The 23751-nt window shown below is 43.7% G+C and overlaps 1 protein-coding gene across 11 annotated transcripts in view; it reads left to right on the top strand.

Annotated features, from left to right (window-relative positions):
* SLC15A2 (solute carrier family 15 member 2) overlaps window positions 1-22894 on the top strand; it is a 71532-nt gene extending 48638 nt beyond the window's left edge. For 6 of the 11 annotated variants that reach the window (XM_072932010.1, XM_041717627.2, XM_072932006.1 and 3 more), the window contains 8 exons: window positions 363-488; window positions 853-1017; window positions 3629-3675; window positions 5757-5867; window positions 6936-7032; window positions 9479-9625; window positions 10649-10753; window positions 11580-22894. In XM_072932010.1, coding sequence (XP_072788111.1) covers window positions 363-488; window positions 853-1017; window positions 3629-3675; window positions 5757-5867; window positions 6936-7032; window positions 9479-9625; window positions 10649-10753; window positions 11580-11756 — 975 coding nt within the window. In that variant the 3' untranslated portion in view covers window positions 11757-22894. The other 5 variants (XM_030277160.4, XM_072932011.1, XM_072932008.1 and 2 more) reach the window with 5 other exon arrangements.
* The last annotated feature ends 857 nt before the right edge of the window (window positions 22895-23751 follow it).

Raw genomic sequence — 23751 nt, 5'->3', positions numbered from 1 at the left:
TGCTTTTGAAAGCTAAGCACAAAATTTTCCATTCTGATGTGGCAGTTGGTTAAATCCAGGCACAAGGGAGCTGTATAATGAAAGCTGTGACATTGTTCTACCTCCTCAGTAGGTGTGTAGTCTGTGCACTTAGTGGTGTGAAGAGCAATTTTTGGGAGGAATGATGGGTTGGCCATTGAGCTACTATGAGGGAACCTCCCTAAAAATGATTTATGTTCAGTTTTCTCTGAGTGCAACTTCTGTAGAGTAAGGAATGGAAAAGTGTCATTACAGAGAGGAAGACTATTATGGCTAAAAATGAAGAGATATTAAAGTGCTAATAAAGCATACAGATGGCACTTAAAGCCTTTTACTTTAATTAGGAAACTGATATGCCTCGACTTGTCCCAAAAGAAAGTTTAATTCGGGTCCTGAATTTGGCCAAGAACCCTGTTCAAGTGACAATCCAAGACAAGGACCTATTTCAGCAGCCTGTGGAGTCTTTTCAGGTAAGCATATATCTGGGACTGAAAGGCCTGACTTGCATGTCATTGAAGAAAGGATGGAGTTTTTTTTCAGGCATTTTCTAATAAAGCCCACAGATGCAAAAGCTTGTTCTGCTCCATTGCCTTAGAAGTGCATGGGAATAGCTTTACAAATGAAGCATAATATCTCTGTTATATGAAACAGAAATTGAACATTTGGAGAAGAATTTCCCTGGCAAAGGATGCACTTTACATTCACCTGTAATTAGGAATAAAGGATAACAGGATTACAGTCTCCCTTAAAGAGGGGATAGTGTTACACCTGGTAGGAAAATACAAATCCTTTCTTATCTGAAGAAAGTGTAACCAACTTTATTTTCTTCTGCAGAACCCAGCTGAGTACTCAAAATTAATATTGAATGGAGAGCAACAGAGCCTTCACTTCACCCTGCAACATCAAGGATTGACTCTTGCTTTTAACTACACTGTGAAGGAAAAATCAGTATACAGCTTAATTGTTTTTGCGGCAGAAGGAAGCCTGTCAAGCCACTTAGTGAGTGTGGGAGTGAAGTGTAAATACAGTATTAATTCAATGCTGTGGTGCTACAATGGGGTAATAGGCTCATTAATTCATTTGCTCAGTTGCAATGTCTGTCTGATTGCTCTCAGATGCTCTAAACCTCATTTCTTAGCTAGAGGCACTGGATCTGTACACATTTCTGCTGGTTGATTAATAGAGACGTTGTGGCATCTGAGAGTTTCTGGGCACACTTTATCCACTGAGTGCTGCAGTGGGAGAGCAGAGTCATGCCTGCTAGGCAGCAGAGCTGGAGAAAGCTGGGGAAACAGCCAGAGGTTTTCCCCCAAAGATGCCTCTATAAAGCAAAGATGTTAAAGAGGCTCTAGGGCTGGCCGTGGAATTAAAGCATCAGAGGAATGATTCTGGTATTAGTTATTGCAAGTGTTTAGTGAAAAAGCACAGAAGGCCCATTTGTTTTGCTGAACAGAATAAATAATTAAGCTCATTTTAGGCTCTGCAGCAGAGCTGGCTGTGTTTGGACTTTTGTGTATTTCTGCAACAATCAGAGAGGGGCATATGGGATGTGTAGGGCAGATCCTAATATCTTTTATGTGTAGCTGTATCCTGAGAAGCTCTCTTGAAATTCATGGTGTAATTGTACATTGTGGCAGGTGTGTAAATGCCATCAGAATCTGTCCTCATGCTAAAATACTCATTGTCTTTGCAGTTCCTCAGCCTTTTACCTTGCAGGGTAGCCACACCAAGCATTCAATATTGCATAGTAGAAATCATATAACTTTTTTGAAATTAATTTTAAGAATTTGTTTTGTCATAGCATCCAGGTTCGTTGCTGATGATCAAACTTTATGGTTTGGAGTCTGGAGCTCAGTATCACATGAAGTTAAGTTTCCCCTGTGACCCTGAAAGCTGTGTGCTGTTTCCTTAAGAAATGCATACTTGTGATTTTCATACAGTCCTTAAGAAGCCAAAGCCTGCAACAGGCTTGGAGCATAGCAATCTCAGAGCTCCTGTACATCTATGCTGCCCCAGCTGTCTAGACTATGCTTAAATTAATGCCCACCCTGGCACAGGCAGGCTCTCATGTGCTGGGAAACATCTGTGCTGTTGGGTAATGCTATTGACCTGTCATTCACAGCTCTAGATAAGGGAGATGTGGAAGACAGCATGGTAAATGGTACTTTTCCAGCATTACAATGCAAGAAAAGCAGTGCCAGCATCACTGCTGTGCTGCAGGGCTCACCCTCGAGTTACCTCCCTCACTTCTGGGTTTGGCCCACTCACTCAGGTGGGAGTGCTTTCCTGGAAGGATCATATCTGAAATTGGTTTATTCTCCTTTGTGGGCTGTTGAGTAGGCAGGAAATGAATTTGAGAGCTCTGGGGATCATCAGTGAAAACGAGTAATAATTTGGCTGGTCTGTCTGCAGCGAACTAGAGTATTCATCCCCGTGTGTCTCCCATGGAAAAAAAATGATGTTGCCATTTATTATTTATTACTCTGACATTTATTATTCACTGTGGCTATTTATTATTTAGGGCATATGTTATTTGTGGATAGCATATTACTCTGAAGTACAATAGACATTAATAGATATACTGAAATTCTGGATCTTTGGTCTCAGAAACTCAGGGTTTTGCTTCAGGAAAAAAAGTGTGGAGAAAGGGCCAGAAAATTTTGAGAGAGAGCCAGTTTCTAAGGTCCCTTTTGGCTTGCCTGGGTTCCATCTGTGGGCAGTGCAAATTGAAATTGCCCTGCCATCTTCAGTGCACATGGCACATGTCTGGATTTCTACCAGCCAAGAGCTTTGCTTTGTGTTCTTTTTTTTTGTGACATACAACCTCCAGGGCAGGGCTGTGTCTTAATTGTGTTTTTTCAGCATTGTACACCAAACAGGTTTCTCCAAATGAATGTTGATTATCTATCTAGCTGCTGTTCTAGTTGTGGTCTCCAGGAGAGACTCTCACTCCCCAGTGTGCCCATCAAGATGGTCATTGCAGAGATCTGTTTGTGAGCACAAACAAGCATCTTGGTTTCTCCTGCTCTCTGCCTGCACGTTACAACAGTTTAATCTCTTGAGTATTGAGGATCAGGGAAAGCATGAGTGATGCATGATCAACAGGATAGTAACCTAGCAGTTCCTCTCAGTTTTAGACTTCTGTGAAGTCTATGAATATGATAAGAATCAGGGTCTGAAAGTTAGGCATTTGTAGATTATGTAGGAGTAAGGCACTCAAGTTTAATTGTAACTAGTCACTAGAAGATGCTAATGTGGATAATGCTCTCTTGCTATCTCAATATCAAGAAAAATACTTTTTTTGGAGAGTGTTACATGCCTCAGTAGAAGGGTGACTGGCTGAAACTCAGTAGCCTTTGTTACAGAAGAGATGAGGAGAAAAGGTATAATCTCAATTTAAGCCCTTGGAGGAGATGAAATTTTGCCATTGGCTTCATAGTACCAGGGCTCCCCAGCTGTGGCCTGATGTAAAGCTTATGTGAGAGTCCAGTCGATTTCCACAGGCTTTGCAGCCCATGTATAACTCTGCAGACACCACTGTTGTCTGCCACACATTGTAAGGCAGCATTATTAAATATGTTTGATGGTTTTTTTTTCTTCCTCTCTTTAGATTACAGACTTGGAAGCAAAGCCAGAAAATGGTTTGGCAGCTGTTAGGTAGGAATAGCGTTTTTTTGAGGATTTGGCGGTGGTTGGGTGAGGGAAAGTGCTTTTGTCTAATGCATCTGTATGTAACATGGCCCAGATGTTCCTGGGTTGGAATCTAGTCCACACTTCTCATGCAAGACTTGGGTGTCAGCTGTGGAGGCTTGACAGAGTGTCACCTCCCACACATGCCATGCAGAGCTGAGAACTATTGCTGCTCACTGCCTAGGGATAGTCTGGGCTGTGATGGCAACATAAAAGAGTTCCTTCCTTGGAAAAGTGGCAGATTCATCTCACTGATGAAAGGGAGGCAGCAATTTGGATAGGAGCTGTTGCTATGTCCTTTGCAAATTGGCCAACCCATAACGTTCACCCAAACTCATGCACAAGTGTCTGCTAAATTGGATACAGCAACAATTTTATATCCTCATAAATAATTCAGCTGGGCATTGGGCTCTGCTTAGTCCACTCTTCCTAATTTGAACTACTCCATTTAGTCCATAAACACTCCCGTTCTGGTTTGTGCTGGCTGCTGAGGTGCAGAAGACACAAACTTGCAAAAAAAAACCCCCAAAAAACAAAACAAAACAAACCACCAAAACAAAAACAAACAAACAACACCCCACCCAAAAAAATCCAAACACTCCACCCCCAAAAAATGGCTGTGTGAGGGGACAGAGTGTCAGCCTACCGCAGGAAACTCTGAAGTTGTGCATCCTGAAGAGCAGGTGCACCATGCTGGCAAAGAGTTTCTACCAGTGGCAAGGAGTTTTCTAGCACAATAAGATATCTTCATCAAAACTAAAACTTATATGGGAGCAGTTTGTTTGGTGTTTTTTCATAGACAAAAGACACTTTCCCTCTGGCAATTCGTAGTAAAATGAAACACTTTTCATTTGGCCTATGTTTTAAGATATTTTGGTTTTTAGTTCTTTAAATGGGGGTGAAATCCCTGAAGTTAGTTAAGTGCTTAACAAAAGTAAATTTTTAGTTTCTTCCTAGTGAAACTTCTTTACAAATTCTTAAATGGAAAGTCTGGGGATTTTTTTTTCAAAATTCTCCACAAGAAAATATTTGAAAAATTCTGACTAAATCAAGTCTTCAAGGTGTTTAGTCAGTAGAAACCTTCACAAGTACAGGGCTATGAAGAGATACTGCTCTCCTACTTTGTCTATACAGACTTTCAGATAAAGGAGTTGAACATTGTTTTTAAGGTTTTATTTGTTTGGTTGGTTTTTTTGTTTTTATTTTGTGGTGTGTTCATTTTGTTGTTATAGGTTTTTTCTAATTTCACCTTGCTCAAATCCTCTTGAAAGTCTGTCTGGAATCCTGGGTATGGTACAAGGGTATGGTCTGGGTTGGAAGGGACCTTGAGATCACCTTGTACCAACACCCCTGCCATAGACAGGGACACCTCCCACTAGACCAGGATGCTCAAAGCCCGATCCAACCTGGCCTTGAACATTTTCAGGGATGAGGCATGGACAACTTTGTTGGGCAACATATTCCAGTGCCTCACCACCTTCATAATGAAGAGATTCTTTCTAAGATCTAACATGATTTAACCCTACCCTCTTTCAGTTTAAAGGCATTCCCCCTTGTCCTATAAGTCCATACCCTTTTAAGAAGTCCCTCTCCAGCTCTCGTGTAGGACCTCTTCAGATGCTGGAAGGTGCTCTTCAGTCTCCCTGGAGCTTTCTCTTCTCCAGGCTGAACAGCTCCAACTCTCTCACCCTGTCTTCACAGGAGAGGTGCCCCAGCCCTCGGATCATCTTTATGGCCTTCTCAGAATTTGCTGCAATCTTTGTTGGTCTATGAGATTGGATTGCCAGGAGGTTCTAGACCACAAAAAGTGAGGGTCACTTTTCATAGAAAAGAGAGTAAGAGGGTAAAATTATGCAACAGGGAAAATAATCTTGTATTGAAAAACTAGGCAATGAATCAGACAAATATTTTAGTAACTTACAGAAGAGACTCTCATAAACTTATGGAATTACAGAATGCTTTGAGAGAGTATGCAAACTGCTAAAGTGTCTGCAATTATGCTTTTTCTGCCTTGTGTGATGGGTCAATAAAATATGGTTTCTTTGCAGATTCATTAATGGTTTGAGCCAAGATGTCAACCTCACCGTTGATAGCAACAGGTTCATTGCTGTTCAGAAAAACTACAGTGCTTCTGAGTACTCACTGCTGGAGAGGGACATGTAAGTCTCTCTTCCTGAGCTGAAGGTCCTTGCTGAGGCATTTCCTTGGGTACAAAGACACTTTTCTTAGTCTAAGAGCAAAACCTGCATTGCTCTTGTCTTGGCATGTGGTTGTGGGGGGCAGATGTTTGTAAAAAGCAGAATTATCAACTCAGTGTAGAGCAGGTGCTCCAGGCCACTCATGTGTGTGCAGAAGTTTTTATTCACATTATGTGGGGGCCTGGAGGGAAGAGATTACCATGTCCCACCTTACTCCACTGGCACAGGAATGGCCAAAGTGTCCTTTGCCATTTAGTGCCTGCTTTATTTTGTTACTCTCTCAGGCCCACACTCCTGGTGTTGGGGTGCTCTCAGGGAAAGGCCACTTCATATTCCATGCTACCAAGTGTTAGTATGTGGGCTGGTAACATCAAATAGCATTACATGGCTTTGCAGACCGGGCTTGTTAGACAGGGGCTCCATATGGCCATGGTTTGGCAGCACTGGAGTTGGCTCTTGTAGGGTATTTCTAGCATTTCCAATGTTTCAAAACAAGCTTCATGGCTTTTCTCTGCATCAGCTCCATCCAAAATATTTATTGCTGCAATTTAGTAGGACACAGCCATTGTGGCAATGCTGCTGAGCCTCTGTGCCATCTCACACATCCAAAATCAGAAGAACAAATATGAAGGCTAATTTGCTCTATTGAAAGGAAGCAAAGTTGCTTCTGGATCCACATCTGTGATTTCCTGTTGACTACTTGTCTGGCCTACATTTCCTTAAGAAATGCAGCAAAATCTGGGAGGAAAATTGACCTAAGGGCAGAAAAATTATATCAGCGCTAAGAAAAAGCAGAAACCATTAAAAAATGTTAGCAATGACCTGGGTCATTAGGTAAATTCCAGTCAGTGTCTAAGTGTTTCTGGAAGGATAAGATAGCAAGAACTCCAGTGATTATCTGATATAAATGCTACTTCATCTTTACATCTTGCATCCTCTGTGCTCCATTTCAGGGGCACGTTTGATAGCTCTGCTCTGTGTTCTTTATGGAACTAACTGGGAAATACTGTCCTTCATCCTTTTATCTAGATATAATAATGGAAAATGCATAACTGAAACAGGAGAGTTCCCCCTGGAGCTGGGGCTGCTTGACTTTGGTGCCTCATACACCGTTGTGATAACTAATGTAAGTGTTCCTGTGATGGTAACACACTCCTGTTCTACTCTCTGGTAGTGCTTTTGTTCCTGTGTTGGTGGCTGTCGCTTGCTTTGTCCACTCTGATCCCTGGGCAGTAGCCATCTGAAGGCTGTCTGTAATCAAAGAGATAGTAAAAAGTTTTGGTATCTACATAAGCAAGGTGGGTGTGTATTTGTTCCACCTTACACTGTGATCATGCCAGATTGCATGGGTTAAAAAGAAGTAAAATCTTTTCCTTGATAGAAATCCTCCATAGAAAATCATGTGATCTGTGGTTTGTGCTGGTCTCATGCCATTCTTGAGCAGTTAACATTGACCCAGAGCACTGCAAGGTGTTATTACCACCTGCCAAGAGCTGACTCTGCTTGTGGTCTTTAAAATATTGTACCTGGTGGTGCCTCACACCCAAAAAATTGCATCAACAATCTGCTCTATCCTCACATTTAGTTTACTGAACTAAAGTCTGATCTTCCAAGATTTTCTAAATTATTCACGGGGGGAAGAGGGACAAAATCTAGGGAGGATGTTGGTGATGTTGTACATCTGTTTCGTCCTCTCACTGTCTGTACAGCTAATTTGGAGCCTAGTGTAAAGTCAAGGCAAGGTTTTCTGAACAGCCTAGCCCTGATGGGGTCTGAGCACTGCTGAGTGGGTGGATTCCTTTCCCTGCCTGCCAACCTCTCAGACACACTGCTTCAACCCTGGTCCAGCTGGCTGGAGCCACGGAGATGAATGTGATCAGCTTAGTTCCCATTTTAACCTTTCCACCACAAAGGCACACAGACAAACTGGCTCTGACAGGACACACTGCTAAGCTGCCCTCTGGGACTTTGGCTGCTGTGTTGTGATGAGCAGAGCAAAGTGTTGTCAGCTACTTCCTGGCAGTAGCATCTCCCTATTGGACAATTAATGAGAGCTGTTCATGTCTGCAGAGTCCAAAAACATTGGGGAAAAAATATAGTCGTGAAGCACCTGGCATTTTTTTTTTTTCCCATTCCAGTAGCTGGAGTGGGATGTACAGCCCTGGAGGGAACAAGCAGATGCTGCCATCTGTGAGTGCAGAGATCTATGTACCTAAAACACACACACTTGAAGTGATGTTGGCCAGACCTCTCTTCCATAGCTGCAAGCCTCTTTCACCAGATGAGAAACCAGATAGAGAAGTTGCATTAAAAATATAACACTGAGAAAATTGCCCCAGAGCCTCTGGTAATAGGGCCAGCTGATGTAAATGTGTCCCATGTCACTGTGCCAAGGATTCCAGTTTGTGGTCCTATCTGCGTAAGTCCCTGCTATAGCCCTGGCTGCTCAGGGTGGCTCTGTGCCTAAGCCCTTCTGAACCCTGTACTAGTACTTTAATATTTTTCATCCCCTGTTTCGCCATCTCTCTCTCTGTGGTTTCTGCCTTCTGTAGAGAATTAGTTTGCTTGAGGCCAAGATCACTCTTAATTATTGCAGTGATTTGTACTGAGCCCTGCTCCTCTGCCAGGAGTGCCATATAGAAAAACCAGGAATACAATATATTAGTCTGCTAATGTAGTTGAACTGTGAAACTTAAATCATGGGGATGCTGCCTTCTACCCAGCCTTCCTCAGTGTGCATTACATGCTGCTTGTGACAATTTTTTATGGGCTAAAGAGCAATGCACAGCCCTCCTCTCACCCCTTTTAGCCTGCTGAAATACAATCTCTTGATTTGCTTCCCTGGCAATGATTGGTGATTAAGAACATCTCATAAACATCCCTTGTATTTTCCCAAGTACTCTCCTTAAACACAGGGCTTTCTGCCTGAAGTCATTTCAGTCTAGTGTTTTCCTGGCTTCTAGTCAAATCTCTCAGCCTCTGAGCCTCTGTGCATCACAGGCAGTATTAATTACACCTGGGAAAAGAAACAAAAATAATTAGGAATACAGCTACCATAACTATCTGAATAGATCTAATATGGAGCAGTCTTTGCTACTTTTGCACTCCTGACCTGAATTTGTTTGGGTATCAATGATATCATAGGGAAGTTGTACAGTGCTGATAAAATGGGAGCAGTGACCACATAGATTCAATGAGCACTTACCCTCTCATCCTTTTTTGACCCTGGGGACAGCAGCAGGTCACAGGCTCTGTCCTGGAACCTCACAGGCTTTTCCCAGCCCCCCTACAGAAGACAGCTTGTTGTTTGCAATAATTCAGGGAATTCTTGTGGTAGCTAAATGTGTTGGAATGTTTCCATCCTGCTCTCTCTGCCCTGTCCAGCTGGAGTCACCCTATTCCCAACAGGCTTGGAAATGGCAGGGTTGAGAACCATAGTTTGCTTCAAAGGCAGAGCTTTTTTTCAACCTCCGCTTAAAACTATGTTTTTTGGTAAATTTGCTGCTGTTGTCCAGACTAAGAAAGATCTGATCTTTCAGCAACTAATCAGTGTGCCTATATTTTCCTGCTAGATTTCTGGAGGTGCTGTTGAGATATGGAAGTCAGAAGACATCAAAGCCAACAATGTCCATATGGCCTGGCAGTTACCACAATATTTATTGATATCTGCTGGGGAGGTGATGTTCTCCATTACGGGTCTGGCCTTCTCCTATTCTCAGGTACTCCACTTAAAGATAAGGGCCTTACAATTAGACTTCAAGATTTATTTCTGCATCTGTCATTGACTTGTCATACTTCCTTTGATGTGACACTAACAATGTTATCTATCATTCAGCTGAAAGTGGGATTGTAGCACAGCTTGCTGGGTGCCCTCAAGCTAAATTAATTCATATTGTGAAGGTACCTGTTCTCAGTAATACTTGGAAATAACCTTTTCTGGTAAACCTGAGAACACAGAACAGAACTGGATAGTTAACAGGAAAACTCTGAATATTTTTATATCACGGTTTTCCCCTAGTGAAGTATTTTGTGCTATGTATTTTTCAGTGATAAAAAGGCAAGGTATCTCAAGGACTATAAGGTGGCATGAGGGCTTAGCACCTGCTTTAAACTGAGAGACTGAAGGGGTCTAAACATGCAAGGTTGTAACAAAGGAGCAAGGGGTAATGAACCTGCAAGGGATGATTTGATTGTTGTCTGGGGAGGCTGATGAGAAGAAATGACTGAGACATTACATGGTCAAACAGCTACTGAAGCTGCTCAAATCTATCCCTGGAGTAAGGTGCAGATGTTTATTAATGAGGATGATTAATGCAGTGGGATGATCTGTAATGGGATGTGAAAAATTTGTCCTCAGCAGGAAATTTAACATCAAGATCCAGTCTCTTTTCCAAAGGTGTATACAGCCACATGGCACAGACTCCAAGCTGCTGGGCTGTGTGGCTCCTTGGACATCCTGATCGTACCGTTTCAGATGATGCAGGTTGGGGATGACCCGGACTCAGCTCTGCAACAACAGCATCTCCTCCTTCTTCATGTGTCCTCCTGTCCATGTTCTGAAAGCTCCTTGTATGCAGATGTTGAGATTAACCACAGATTAACCACTCCACACAGAGGAAATTCCACCATCTCCTCCTAGGCTGAGCCCAGTGACACCTACACTGGGCAGGACTCCAGAGGGTGAAGCAGGGCCCCAAGGCACAGTGTGATTCCCACTGATCAGGCCCTTCTCCTCTTTTCAGTCTCCAGCCAGCATGAAGTCGGTGCTGCAGGCAGGCTGGCTGCTCACCGTGGCTGTGGGGAATACCTTTGTGCTCATTGTTGCTGAGGCTGCACCAATGGCACAGGTATGGTTTGGCTCTTAAAACAGAGGTCATGCTTTATAAGAGGCTTCTGGTGCTTCTGGATGGCCATGTCCTGGTGCACAGCCTCTCTGCCAGCCCCAGGCTCCTGCACCTGAGCTGACAGCAGCTCACTCCGAGCTGTCCCCCAGCCCCTGCTCTGTGGGGCCCTCAGTGGTGCTCCTCTGGGGAGCACTGGTCCTCCCTGGCCCTCCCAGGGGCTGGAAGTACCTGACCTGTGCTGGTAACTCTGCTGGAGCTCAGCTCTAGCAAGCTAGCTCAGCCTGAACACAGTGGCAGCCACACGTTGAGGGCTCACCAGAAATGAGACCAGTGGGCACTCAGTTCATCCTCAAGGGTCTCGCTTGGGGAATCCTGCCAGGCTGCCTGTGGCATCCCTGAGATGTCAGGCTTACAGGGGGAGCTCGTGGTGCAGAGGTAGTTTAATTCAGGCAATGAAACTTCAGGGATGATGCCATGAAGGCGTGGACTGGGGCTTATTTCTGGCCAGCATGAATCTACCTCTCCCAAAAGAATCTTGTAGGCAAAAAGCCCAGGTGGATATGTTCCAGTCAGATTTTTAAGAAAAGATTTAATGAAACCAACTCAATCTAACTGTTTTGTTTCAAGAGGTATCACATATTTGCAATTACATTATGTATACAAGCATTTACCAGAAAAACAGGATGAGAAAGTTTCTATCTTGTGAGCCATTTTGAAAACCAAGAAATAATTTTCACCCAGCTCTTTAGAAAGCACTTGAAAGTGCAGAGATATCCTCCAGACTGAGAGTCTGGGGTCTCCTGACCTGCTGTTCTTTTTTCTTTCCTAGTGGGCTGAATTTGTCTTGTTCACTGTTCTCCTCTTTGCTGTGTGCATTATTTTCTCCATCATGGGATATTTCTATGTCAGTGTGGATCCAGAGGACCTAGAAGAAAAGGAAGAGAAGAGAGAGACCTCAAGCAGAGGAAACATGATTGGTCTTGTTACTCAGAAAACAAAGCTCTAACACATCATGGGTTGGGATTTTTTTTCTTTTTTAAACTCAGTTATGGTAAGGTGAAAGAAGGGTAGGGACAGTGTTATTTTATTGTAGAGCATTGGAGTCTTTGTTACTCAAAATGTAACCACCTTATAAATGGGACCAAATGGCCATCTATAAAAACAATGGGGGTCCTGAAATCAGAGCAAAACTCCCTGGGAAAGCTCCTCAGGTATTAAAAGCCCTTATTAGTAGTTACAGTGTAATTTAAAACGTGCCCATCTTTTTAAGCATGGAATGCTTTCCTATGATTTTGCCTTAGACATATATTTAGGGCAGCAGGGAGGAAGGGTGGAAGGAATGCCATATGACACAAAAATCTGGAAATGTTACGAGAGAAGAAAGAGGAACAACTACTATAGGAATTAGGGAAGAATAGATGTTAGCAACAGAAGGATTTTTAATGCTGTCATCAAGGACTGTAAGGGTTACACGCAATCCCAGAGGATTTCATCATGTAACTCTCTTTATGAGTATTTCATCCCATTATTGCATGTTATGAATGGTTCTGATTTATGATTTTCACCTTCAGACTCAGAAGTAATAACAGGGAATTAAATTCTGCAGGCTAAAATATTCCCAAAACACTGCTGACGAAGACAAGCATGCTACCACCACTCCCATTTTTTCCCTAGAAGTTTTAAGCAACTGATGGTGTTCTTTGATTAGACATGATTAGAGAATTGGTTTATGCTTTCTTATTTCAGAATTCCAGACAGTTATTTGCCATTCCTATACATTAAGGCTTTATTGGGCATTTCCTTTTACAGCACCTGTCACTGCAAGTTAGGATATGGCTGATTTCTTATCTCATGCCTCAGTTATTCCCCACTGGGAGACAAGTTGCAGTAGTTTCTATAAAATTCCAGGCATCCTGCAGTGAGTTATTTACGAGGATGCACTTTATAATTTTTTTTAGTCTGCAATAGGAGACCATGGCATATGAGATTTTTCTTTTTCCTCCTTGTTTTTCTGTCTCTACCAGACTTTGGATATAGCAATTTTATTGGAATTGTGATATAATTGTCTGATTTTCCTCAATTGCGTGAAGCTGTGATTTCGTGTTCTGCATAGGAGTAACTCAACCACTGCTGATCTAGTAAAACTCCTGAGAGAGCCCTGCCTTCCTCTGTCACTTCAAGGCCACAGTTATAACAGGTTTGGCCTAATTTAAAACAAGGTTCAGTAGGATCTTCAGGTTCAGAATAGATTTTAAATATGCTTTTCTCTTCCATCTTGGCATTGGCCATAGGTGGTTGCTGATACTTGGATTCGGGAGATCACAAAATACATGTTTTATTCCTGTTCAGGACAGTGCTAGGAAATACACTGAGTTTGACACCTCAGGTGCTTTGATGTGCTGCCAGTGTGTGTATATCTTCTTGAGTAACACTAACAAAACACAGCTTTTTGGATTGAACTCACAGCCTAAGATTGTTCCCTCTACTTCCTGTCCTAAGTGGGCATGGACTTTCACCACTAGTTCTGCATAAGCTCCTGCCTGCTGTGAAGTAGTATCAGGGGTTGTGCCAGAGGGGGACCATGGTCTCATCAGATAAATGAGAAGAGGCTGCAGATGTGCACGCAGGAACACTAGGGGTGGTTCAGTCCATGCAGAGACATTTATTAAGCTGTGGTGGCTGGATCCGGGCAGCTGAACCCTACAACTCCATGCAGAATGAAGGGCATTGAAAGCCACCAATTAGGTCATCCAGCCTGCTTTACAGAAGCCAAATGAGGATTATTCCCCTCTGTTCTTTCTGGTATTGTTCTCCTGCTGTGATTCTTTGTGTGGGTTCTTTCTTCTCCAAGCATTGTTGTTTTCCTAATCCCATTTTATGACACACTGTGAATCAGCTCAGAGGCTGCTGAATCACTCTGCTGTGATGCTGTTTGACCAACTTCCAATTTGAAACACTAATAGAAAGCATTTCTTCCTCCACACACTGCAAACATAACAAAAATTCCCAAACTGAAGGAATGGCCAGGCTCCAGTAACACTGAACAAACACAATTTAGAATTATTGGAGCATTTAATTTTTTATAAGCCTTGAATTTAAAATTATGTTGGTGTTTGAGGGCATATGTGGTGTAGAGACAAATGAAAATCATTGAAGCACTTTCCTTGGGAAGCATTGGTAAGCAGTTCAAAGTTGCATGAGGCAAAGCAAGGTATCCAGATCTCTAAGATTACATATGTGTGAGAACCTCCTGATTTTTTTTTTTTTCTTCCTTATTGGCTACACTACCAGAAGCTGTCACAGACTCTGAGCTTAATTTAAAGGGATCATTCCAAGCTCATAAAAGATACATTTAGGATGTCATCTGTATGTGCTTTTTAGACTCTTGATGCCAAATTGCCCTTTTCCAAACATCTCCATGTTCCAAACCGTCACCATAATGCTGGGGGGAGGAAAAATTGCAATTCACAGTTGGGAAGATTATAAACAAGAAGGCAATGCTATAAATAAAGTGCTAACACAAGGCTAGGGGCTGCTCCTGCAGCCTCTCCCAGGAATTTCTTGGGGGACTATAGGGCTCTGTTCACATTTCTCTCAGAGATGAACCGGTTACTTCTTCCCACCTGCTCATCATCACCTATTGGAAGCTTTTTCCTTTTCTGATCTGTCTGCTTGGTTGCTGGTATGATCCTTCCCTACTGCTTCAGCTGCTGTTGTAGCTTTGCTAAATTGGACCCATTTATTTGGAATGCACCAGCAGTTTGGAGGGATTTCCACTGGCATGCTCACAAACAGCCAGGAGCAGGCTGGGGGCTGTAACAATGAGCTGCCCCTTCTGTAGCTGGAGAAGGTAGAAAAACAGCACATTCAGCATAGCACTTCTCCAGTTTTAGAGCCACAACTACATCCTTGGAGGCCTTGCATCACTTTCAAATGGACTCAAGACTGGATCAAAGGGTTGAGACTTGATTCCATTGAGTAATGGAGTCTCTGGGTTTTTCTTCCATATGGTCACCTCAGAGATGTGGCCATGCTCAGCTCTTCATGCCCAATTTAAGAAAAATATTTTTTATTCCTCACAATTCTTTGCTTTAGGATCACAGGGGGGGATCCAAAGTAGTCATAGTATATGTAAAGCTGAATGAACCTCTACAGAGGAATAGCAACCTGCTGCCTGTCCAGCTTCGCCTGTCACTGAAGACTCTCAGCTGTTGGTGAAACTTTCCCTGGCACAGATAGGGAAAGTTCACTCCAACTTACCTACAGGAATTATTCTCTCTAGCTGAGGGACAGGGAAGAGGTGGTGGGGAGCTGCAGATGTGTTGCTGCACAAACCTCCATGGAGATTGCAGGGGTTTGGCTTTGCTCTGTAAGTATGTGTGTTTATCTGTTTCTCTGAAAGGTGCTTTCTGAGGAAGATATTTTTGTCAGAAAATTTCCCTTCATTTGCACTTGCTATTGCCCTTTTTCCCCTTAGCAGGTTGTAAGTGTGACCAGTGTTATTTCCAATTTTCCATGAGATATGCATAAAAATGAAATTTCAAACTGAGCAAAACAACATTGCTGTCAGTTCCTCACATTTACCTCTTTCTGAGGCAGTCAAATGCCTTTAGGTAGCAAGTTCTCTCTGCAGCTCAAGGGACTTGCATTTCTCTTTTCTTCATCTTCTTTTCACTGCAATCCAGAATTCCAGAAGATGAGCCCTGGGAGGGCTTCATGGGCCTGGCTTGGATGCAGCTGGTGTGTGCTGTCACCACTGACTGGGAAGCAGGAGCCTGGCCAGGTCAGGAGCTGGTTCCTCTCTGGATACCCAAATGGGCCTAGCAAAGTAGACTGAGGCAGGGCTGGCCCTGGTGGAAGCTGTGATTTACTGGGCAGTGACCTAGGTGTGAGTTTTATTGTGAAAGTGAAATGCAAGCGAGTTGAAGAAAAGGTTTTCACTTTATTTGGCTCTGCCCTGAGGCAAGGAAACTGCAGACTGATGGGCAGGGAGGAAACAAAGGGCTGTTTGGTCAAGGTCTTCCCAATTCCTCGATGAAAATCTGAATTTACATTCAATTAATTGCAGAGAATATGAGATGAGAGAAGAGGAAAGGTCAGATGATTAAACAGTGGATGAATTCAGGTGTTTAAGACGAGCACTTTCCTAGCTGGTGGTGAAGGGCCACTGGGGGAGATGATCACCCATGGTTTGAAAATGGGTTTGGCATTCCAGAGTACTGCAAAAACCAGCATGAAGACCAGCAATGGTGGGTCTGCACTGACCAGAGGGGGAGGTGGCTTTCCCTGGCAATATCCCCACCATCCATGGGAGCCACCACCTTGGCTTAACCGTTGGGACAGGACAAACAACTGAATGTTATTACAGATGTAATTAGCACAGGACGAGAGCTGCAGTTAGGGGTGGTAAACAAGTTTTAGCCAGGGTTGTACACAGAAGGATAATCTCCATTTTTCTCTGCACTGAATTTCTTTTCTGAGCTACAAGAATCACTTTCTAGCACAAACTACTTAAACTTGGGAGATCAACGCCATGGCAAATACCACAGCCGCTGAATTTTGGATGGTACCAGACTCTGCATTTCATTATCACTACATTTGTTAGTGTGATACAATTGTAAAACAGCATTTAAGAGATGCATCTGGTCCCAGATGTTGACAGATCTGGCCAGGTTTTGCATGTTGATAGCTGGATTCACTAGCTGTTGATAGCTAGTCTTTCATGCTCGTGTGTGTGATAAACCTCTCATGTACAAGTAGATATGGGGCCTTTAGAATTCTCCAGCAATTTAGAAAAAAAGCCCCAAAGTTCCACATGAAGCTGGCTAAACATGAACTGGGGCATTGCTTCCTTGAGGGAGCTTCCCATGTGCTTTGTAAAACAGGGACCCTCATTAATTTCCTGCAAAGTGCTCCCCAGAGAGACAAAAATGGGAGACACAAACATTTTGCCTTGAGAAGGGCTCATGTTGCCTGATGGAAATTGCATGAAAGAAAATAATTGCTTTGCTTAAAATCTCTCCTTCCTCACCATCTCAGATGGACAAGGAAGGAAGCAAGTTTTTTACTGAGCTTTGTATCAAGGAGCTGCTGCATCTTTTCAAAGTCTTTCATGCCGTGTTTTGCCAGCAGATCAGCATTAACCTGGCTCCAGCACCTGTAGATCAGAAGACTGTCAGGATGCAGAGCAGCCACACAGCAGGCTCCCACAGTCTGCTGATCGACTCTGATCTCTTCATTTTTAATGAAGAGTTGTGGCAGTTAAACTGCTGGGCTCAGTCAGTCAGAATTGCTCTAAATTTAGGCCACAACTAAGGACCTGAGAGAACTGTAATCAACAAGATAAACAGCTAAAGTCTCAAAAACCTGCTAAAACATTACTTAGTGCTTAATTAAAATTGTAATATGCTTACAGAGAGTAAAAATGTAAACCTGAATTTAACAATTCAGTCAGAGCAATGAGGAGCTGTAGCTGGAATCCACCAATGTGACAACTGACAACCAAGATGAAGATACACAAATCAAGCAAACATCCCTCTTTAGATTGTTTTTTGTCATTGCATACATCATACAGTCTGCTTTGCCTGTCCTGTTGGATCTACCCATGTGTGTAAGGAAAAGAAGTTGATCTGACTGCCATGTACCCTTTCCAAGCTGCAGCCTGGTTCTCCTCTTGTTGCAGACTCCCAAGTTAGCTCCAAATGACTCCCTTTGCTAGCAGTCAGCCCCCTCAGTCCCACATGCTGATCTTCCTTCCCCACAAGTCACTTCTCTCTGATGACTTTGCCAGCCCTCAGAACCGTGCTATTTCCTCCACTCATGCAGCCTCTTTGCCAGCAGCAACAGCGTGTTTGTTTAGGAGCTGTCCTGGACAATGCTGCCCGCTTTCCTGCATTCAGAAAAGCTGCTGACCCACAGGAGAACAGTGTCTGGACAGAGACCATGCTGAGCCAAATATCTGGGTGGCATCCGTCCTGGCTGCTTTGCCTCTGGCTTTTTGTCACAGCTTCATATGCCCTGACACATCTGTAGGCAAATCAGTTCAGAGCACAGGGGTTGTCCAGAATCTCCCTCCCATCTATCCTGTGCCTGGTTAGCTGCCCGTAGTCAGCCCTTGTGTTGTGCCAAGTCAAGCCACAGGGACTTCTGGACTGACACACTGCTGTCACCAGCCCTAGAGAATCCATTGGTGCTGCCTGTGGCCCCAGCCTGCTTACATATTATTTATGTCCCTGCTCTGCCAGCCAGTTTGAGAGTCTCTTGCACAGAAGTGAGATAAAGCCACAGAGGCTGTGTCCATCTCAGCAGTGGTGTGTGGTCAGTGGGCTGCCTTTGCAATCACAGACCTGCCATCAGCATGGAAACAGCAGCCGGTGGAAGGGGGCAGCTCCTCTGTCACCAGTGCCAGATGGTGTCAGTGGGGCTGGCTCTGTGGCCATTCCAGGCTTGGCCTTTTAAAGGTCAGTGTCAGTGTTCTGCTGAGAGCCCTGTCCTATCACTGTGTATTACCATGTGCTGCCAGGCTTCAGCTTCTGAATCTGTATCCTGGCAGGACACTTTCTGCTCCTTCTTGGCTTACCTGTCCATCCCCCAGTGACCAGGTGTTGGGTAATAACTGGCATCTCCCAGATCTTGCTGTGTCTGTGTACCACTCACAAATGAAGTTTCTTCAAATGGAAGTTAATTTACTTGGAGCTCTACCCAAGTCTGCTTGGAGCTGCTGGGAGCCTTTGTTTAGGCTCTTTCTCTTTTTAACCTGTGCATCAAAACACTTTCCAAGCAGCCTTCATGCTGTCCTCACCAAAGAAAGAAACCTCTCAAAGGTGCTGTACCAATACGGACTTTTCCTGCCCAAGTTAGAGGTGTAACAGGCCAGCAGGAATCCACCAGGCACCAGGAGCTGCTGTCTTTCAAAAAGACAAACTGCTGTCAGTCACAGTGGCTCCCCCCATGCAGTCCAGCTCCTGCTGAGCCCTGAGCTCAATGGATGTTCTGATGCCTCTCTGGGGGCTGCAGCTCCCAGGTCCAGCACTGGCCAGCCCATCTGTGTGCCAGTCATGGGCTGCCAGTGCCAACTTTGCTTCCTGACACTTTATACAGCCCAAAATCTGCAGAGCAAGGAGAAGACAGTTCCCTCTCTCCATAGAGTGTATTTAATTTGCACTGCTCCTTTCTCACCACAGCCAGTGTCCTCAGTGCCCTTTTATTTCAGGGATGGCCAAGGAGCTGTGCAGTCCCCATCTCACCACTTGGAGCAAGGGGAGGTTTGGGCTTTCCCACTCTGCCCACCCACAAGCACCTTCCTGGAAGCTCTCCGCAGATTCAGGTCCTCCACCTCTCTCCCTCATGAGACCAAGGATTTGACACATTTTTAACCAGTTGGTCCTTTTGTGTGGATTAGCCAGCTTGGGTAATGTTTGCACTTTACCCTTTGCTGTCTGCTGGTTGTGGATTTATTTTTGGAGCTAATATCGCTGCTTTTCTTTTAATTTTCTCCCCAAAGGTTGTCCTGAACCACCTGCACTCTCTGTATAAAATAAATAAATGGCCTTGGCTGTTTGCAGGCAGATGTTTTATCCATCTTCCACCAAAACTTTGATAATGCCATGAAGGATCCTTCTGCACTAATGGTGTCAACACAGTCCTTTACATCCCTACTGGAGGATTTCTTTGTTCCTTCCCTGCACCATCTTTTTGTATGTGCTGCTTGTAACCAAAGGGCTTGTGCTCCATTTCTCACAGCCCACAGCACTCCTTGCTTCTGTAATGCAGGCTCTGAGTTCCCTCTTCCATTTGAGCTGAAAACTATTAAAGGCCATTGAGAGCTTCAGAACCAGCTGGGTTTTGTCTAGCAAAGTTTTGGGGTTTTTGTAATTATTTTTTTTCCCCCACTGTGTTCACATCCATCACTTGCAGCTTGGGAGTGAAACAGTGCTCCAGTCTTGTCCTGTCAACTCTCAGAGGAGAAGGCTGAGCTTTTAGCTTTTCCATTAAACCCTTATCTGTGATGCTTTTGGTCCTAATGTTCATTGTTCAGCATCCCTTGAAGCCTGGGATTTTGGTTCCTTTCTTTGGGTTTTTACTTCAGTTTGCTCAGCATTTTTTAGCTGGTGTCACTGTGTCATACCTCCTGGGGTCCACTGACCTGTTGGGTTGAAAATGAGCAGAGAAGTCATCCCAGTGGTTTTAAAAGATGCTCAACTCTGAAAGGTTTGAGCTTCTTTAAAGCTTAGGGAAGAGCAGGCACTTTTTCATGCAAAGGTGTATTTTTCATGCTTACTGCATCCTGCTCTGTCTGGGAGGGGATGCTGCCAGGTCAAAGCAGCTCCACCATCCACAGCACTTTGTGCCTGCTTGCCTCTGGCTCTGTATTTCCTAGCTTGGATTTCTCTGCTCTTGGCCTCTCCTTGGTGGGTCTCTCACAGCTGTAATACTCACTCAGAGGTAAATATTGCCTCCAGCAATTTATTTTACCAGTCTCATGTCGTTGCTTGTGGTGACACCAATAATGGGATTTATTTTGCCTTTTCAGTCTCCACTGTTTTTCCAGGTTGCTGCTGTGATTTCTCTTGATTCAGACTGCCAAGCTCTTGCCATTTTTGTCTTCCTCCTCATGGCTTCCCATTATCAATGCTGTACTTGGAGTCCAAGTGCCCTTCATGCCCCAAATCTGCAAGATAAGTAAACTTAGAAAATCATTAGGGCGGACTTTGACCGCTCCTGTCTCCATCAAAGACTAGGATTAAATTAAGTCCCTTTGATAAACTGAGCTGATGGGCCCATTTGGAGTGCACATGTGGTATTATGGGCCTCGTGGGACTTATGATTAAAAGACACGAGAGAACACAATTATTTAGAGAGCTACCAGGAGATTGCTGTAGCTCACTAGTCACTTCTTTATCAGAACAAAAGAAGAGTCCAATTCTCCAGGGTGACAGGCAGCTCCTGGGAAGTGTCCGTGGGTCTCTAATTGCTGCGGGAGGCGCAGCTCCCGCTTTGATGTGTGCTGGAACACTGCGGGAGGGTGCTGGAGAAAGCCACTCCAGCCACTTCTGTCCCCAAGGCACTTGGTCGAGGACTGAAACCTTCCACACAGCTGGCTTCTTTTATCTCTTTTTACGGTTCCTTGGGTTGTTGTTTGGTTTTTTTTTTTCCTTTCTTTTTTTTTTTTTTTTCCACTGTAAACTGCAGTTGCTTTTGCAGCAAGATAGAGCTCAGCTGGGTTTCTTTGCTGGACTGTGATCACATCCTCACCAGCACAGGGAGCTCGGTGCAACCAGAGCTGACTCCCTGCACCAAATCTTCAAGGCAGGGCTGGGTCCTGACCCAACAGGAAAAGTCATGTTAGCTTAGGCTCTGCAGCAAGCCCTGGAGATGAGGAATGTCTGACTGGACACAAATACAATTTTGTGTGTTCTTTTTTTTTTTTTTTTTTTCCCTCAGGGTCAGGCTATTGAGTCAGGGCTGGATAGCATATATAATTGTAGCAAGGCTATTTTTCTCTTTTATTTTTTTTAAAAGGAACGTTCATGCTGCATTTTAATTACAACATTTAGAACGTGTCCAAATAACTTGAGCTCAAATTGATCTTGTTTTTCAGGAAGCTTGTTTTTCATCTATTATTATAATAAATGTGCTATTGATAGTAGTTTAGGTGCAATACAGCAAAGCTTTGTGTTATACATCAGCTCTGAAGGCTCAAAATTTTCTTATTATCCATTATTGACATGACAGTTTACAAATATTTAACAAACAAATTACCAGGTTTTCCTTGTTCCCTCTTAGTTTGCAGTCTCAGTCCTTTTGACAGCTGAATTCAGGATTAATGATGATCTTGTTTAAGATGATTGTTTGCTAGCAAATAGGTTTATTCTCTAAACCTACAAGTACAGTAGAAGAACTAACACTGACACTTTGAATTAAATCTCATCCTAAAAGCAAATTTTTTAGCTTTATTCCATCCAGTTCTCTGAAGAAGAAATTGGATTTGCCTGGTAAAATGCTTAGACCTGTTAATAATTTTTTAGTTTATGTAGTCATTTTAAATATAGATACTAAACATGAAGGGCTGGCAAAAGGAGTATTTTTTCTCTGCCAGCCCTGAGCTTGCTGGGTCTAGTCAGGCTGTAAATGTTTTAGAATCCTTTCTGAACACAAGCAGAGGAGCAAAGAGACCACCCTGACCCTCCATGGAAAAGAGAGATCCAGAAGGACAAGTTGGATTTGCTTCTCTGCACAGCACTGGAGGCAGCACATGGAAACTTTGAGCCCAGGTCCTGGGAGTGATAAAGCACATCCCTGCTTTGCAGCAGCTGCTTCTCCACCTGCTCCAGGTCTGAGCATGGGGTGAAGGGCACGGAAAGGGGGGATGGCCAGCATCTGCCTGGGAAGGTTGCTGCTGCTGTGGATGGCTGCAGGTGAAGCAAGGAAGGTACTACACCCCCTGGGAAAGCATCCCTAGAGGAATCAGGGGCATCTTCTGGGAGGAAGCGCAACGGCAGAATAGAGACTGAAAGAGTGTGTGAAGCACCCCCTTCAGAGCACGTCCTGGGCACTGGGCCATCCCTGCCCTGTGCTTTCTGATCTTGGGCTTTGCATGCACAATACAGGAATTCACTGGTGTGTGGGCCTAGCTTTGGAGATGAGAAGTGAATTTGTTCTCAAGAAAAATCACTCATTGTTGGCAGAAAATCTGTGAGTTGGGTTCCCCAAGGGCATAGTGTTTGAAAATCACAGATGATTAAAAGATAACACATTTGAGGGATTGTTTGGTTTTGTTTGGTGTTTTGCTTGGGGTTTTTTTGCTTTGTTTTTGTTGTTGTTTGTTTGTTGTTTTGTTGTTGTTCTTGTTCTTGTGGAAGGTGTATGGGTTTTTTGCCTTTTGGGTATGGCAAACTAAATGCCACACATAAATTTCTCCACAACTGACCTGGCCACAATTTTTTTTTGTTTTAACACAGGAAAATCTGAGACTCTTATTAAAAGAGGAGGTCTCCCACCTGAGTTCTGAAATACCAAATGCCACACTAGCAAAAATGACTTGGCAAGTTTGAGTGTAGTTTATCACATCAATCTTAAACAAAGATTAACCAAATCAAATCAGACTTGATGAAATTGAATAAAAACATGCTTGGCTAGAAATAATGTGTTAATGGAGAGTATTTCTTATTATATTTTATTTGATAAGCAATAAAACCACAAACTTACAATACATACAGTCATTTTCAATGCAAGCACTCATTACTGACTTCCCATGGAACCAGTTTGGCCAGCATGGAGCAGCAGGGTCGGAGACAGGGACATAGATGAGGATGTCAGCATCTCTGCACATGTGTTTTCAACCCTGGAATTATCCCATAATATGGACATTTTAGCCTAGTATTTAAGCCTTCATCTCACTTCTTTTTAAGTCTTGCTTAACACTCTTCCAGTTGATTGATACAGCATCAATCACAGTAATGTGCCAGCTATGATGTTCCTGTTAATAACTCCTGAGGAGATGGGTGGCTCAAGGCCCTGAGCTGAGCACAGGCATTTTCCTTGCAAATGCCAGGGAAGATTCACTGACAACAGCAACTTGTAAAATGTGTGGGGCAGCAGCAAGAAACTGCCCATCATTCCACCCCCAAGCATCTCCCAGTTTGGAAGTATGCCTGGCACTGGGGTTACATCTGCAGCCTTTTTCTGCCCAGGGGTTAAGGCTCTGAGGAAAGTCTGTGAAGCCGAACTACCAGCTGGACATACCAAGGGTAAACTGGCTCCAATTACCTGCTTTGCTTATGCCAATTGCCATGTATTACAAATCAAGCCACTCACAAGGAACCAAACTATTAAGCTGCTTTCTCATAATCATTAATTATAAAGATACCATCACTCATGTTTGTAAAGTATGAAGTATCCTGTGATAGCTGATTTACTGCTTTTCAGTTCAGTGAATTGTGATGGTGAGGCTGCAAACAGTGTTGGCAAGTGATTCCTACAAGTATCTGCTCCTGCAGGTC

The sequence above is a fragment of the Taeniopygia guttata genome, chromosome 7 (genome assembly GCF_048771995.1).
Source record: "Taeniopygia guttata chromosome 7, bTaeGut7.mat, whole genome shotgun sequence".
In the NCBI taxonomy this organism is placed as follows: domain Eukaryota; kingdom Metazoa; phylum Chordata; class Aves; order Passeriformes; family Estrildidae; genus Taeniopygia; species Taeniopygia guttata.
This window is presented reverse-complemented; position numbering and strand designations above follow the sequence as displayed.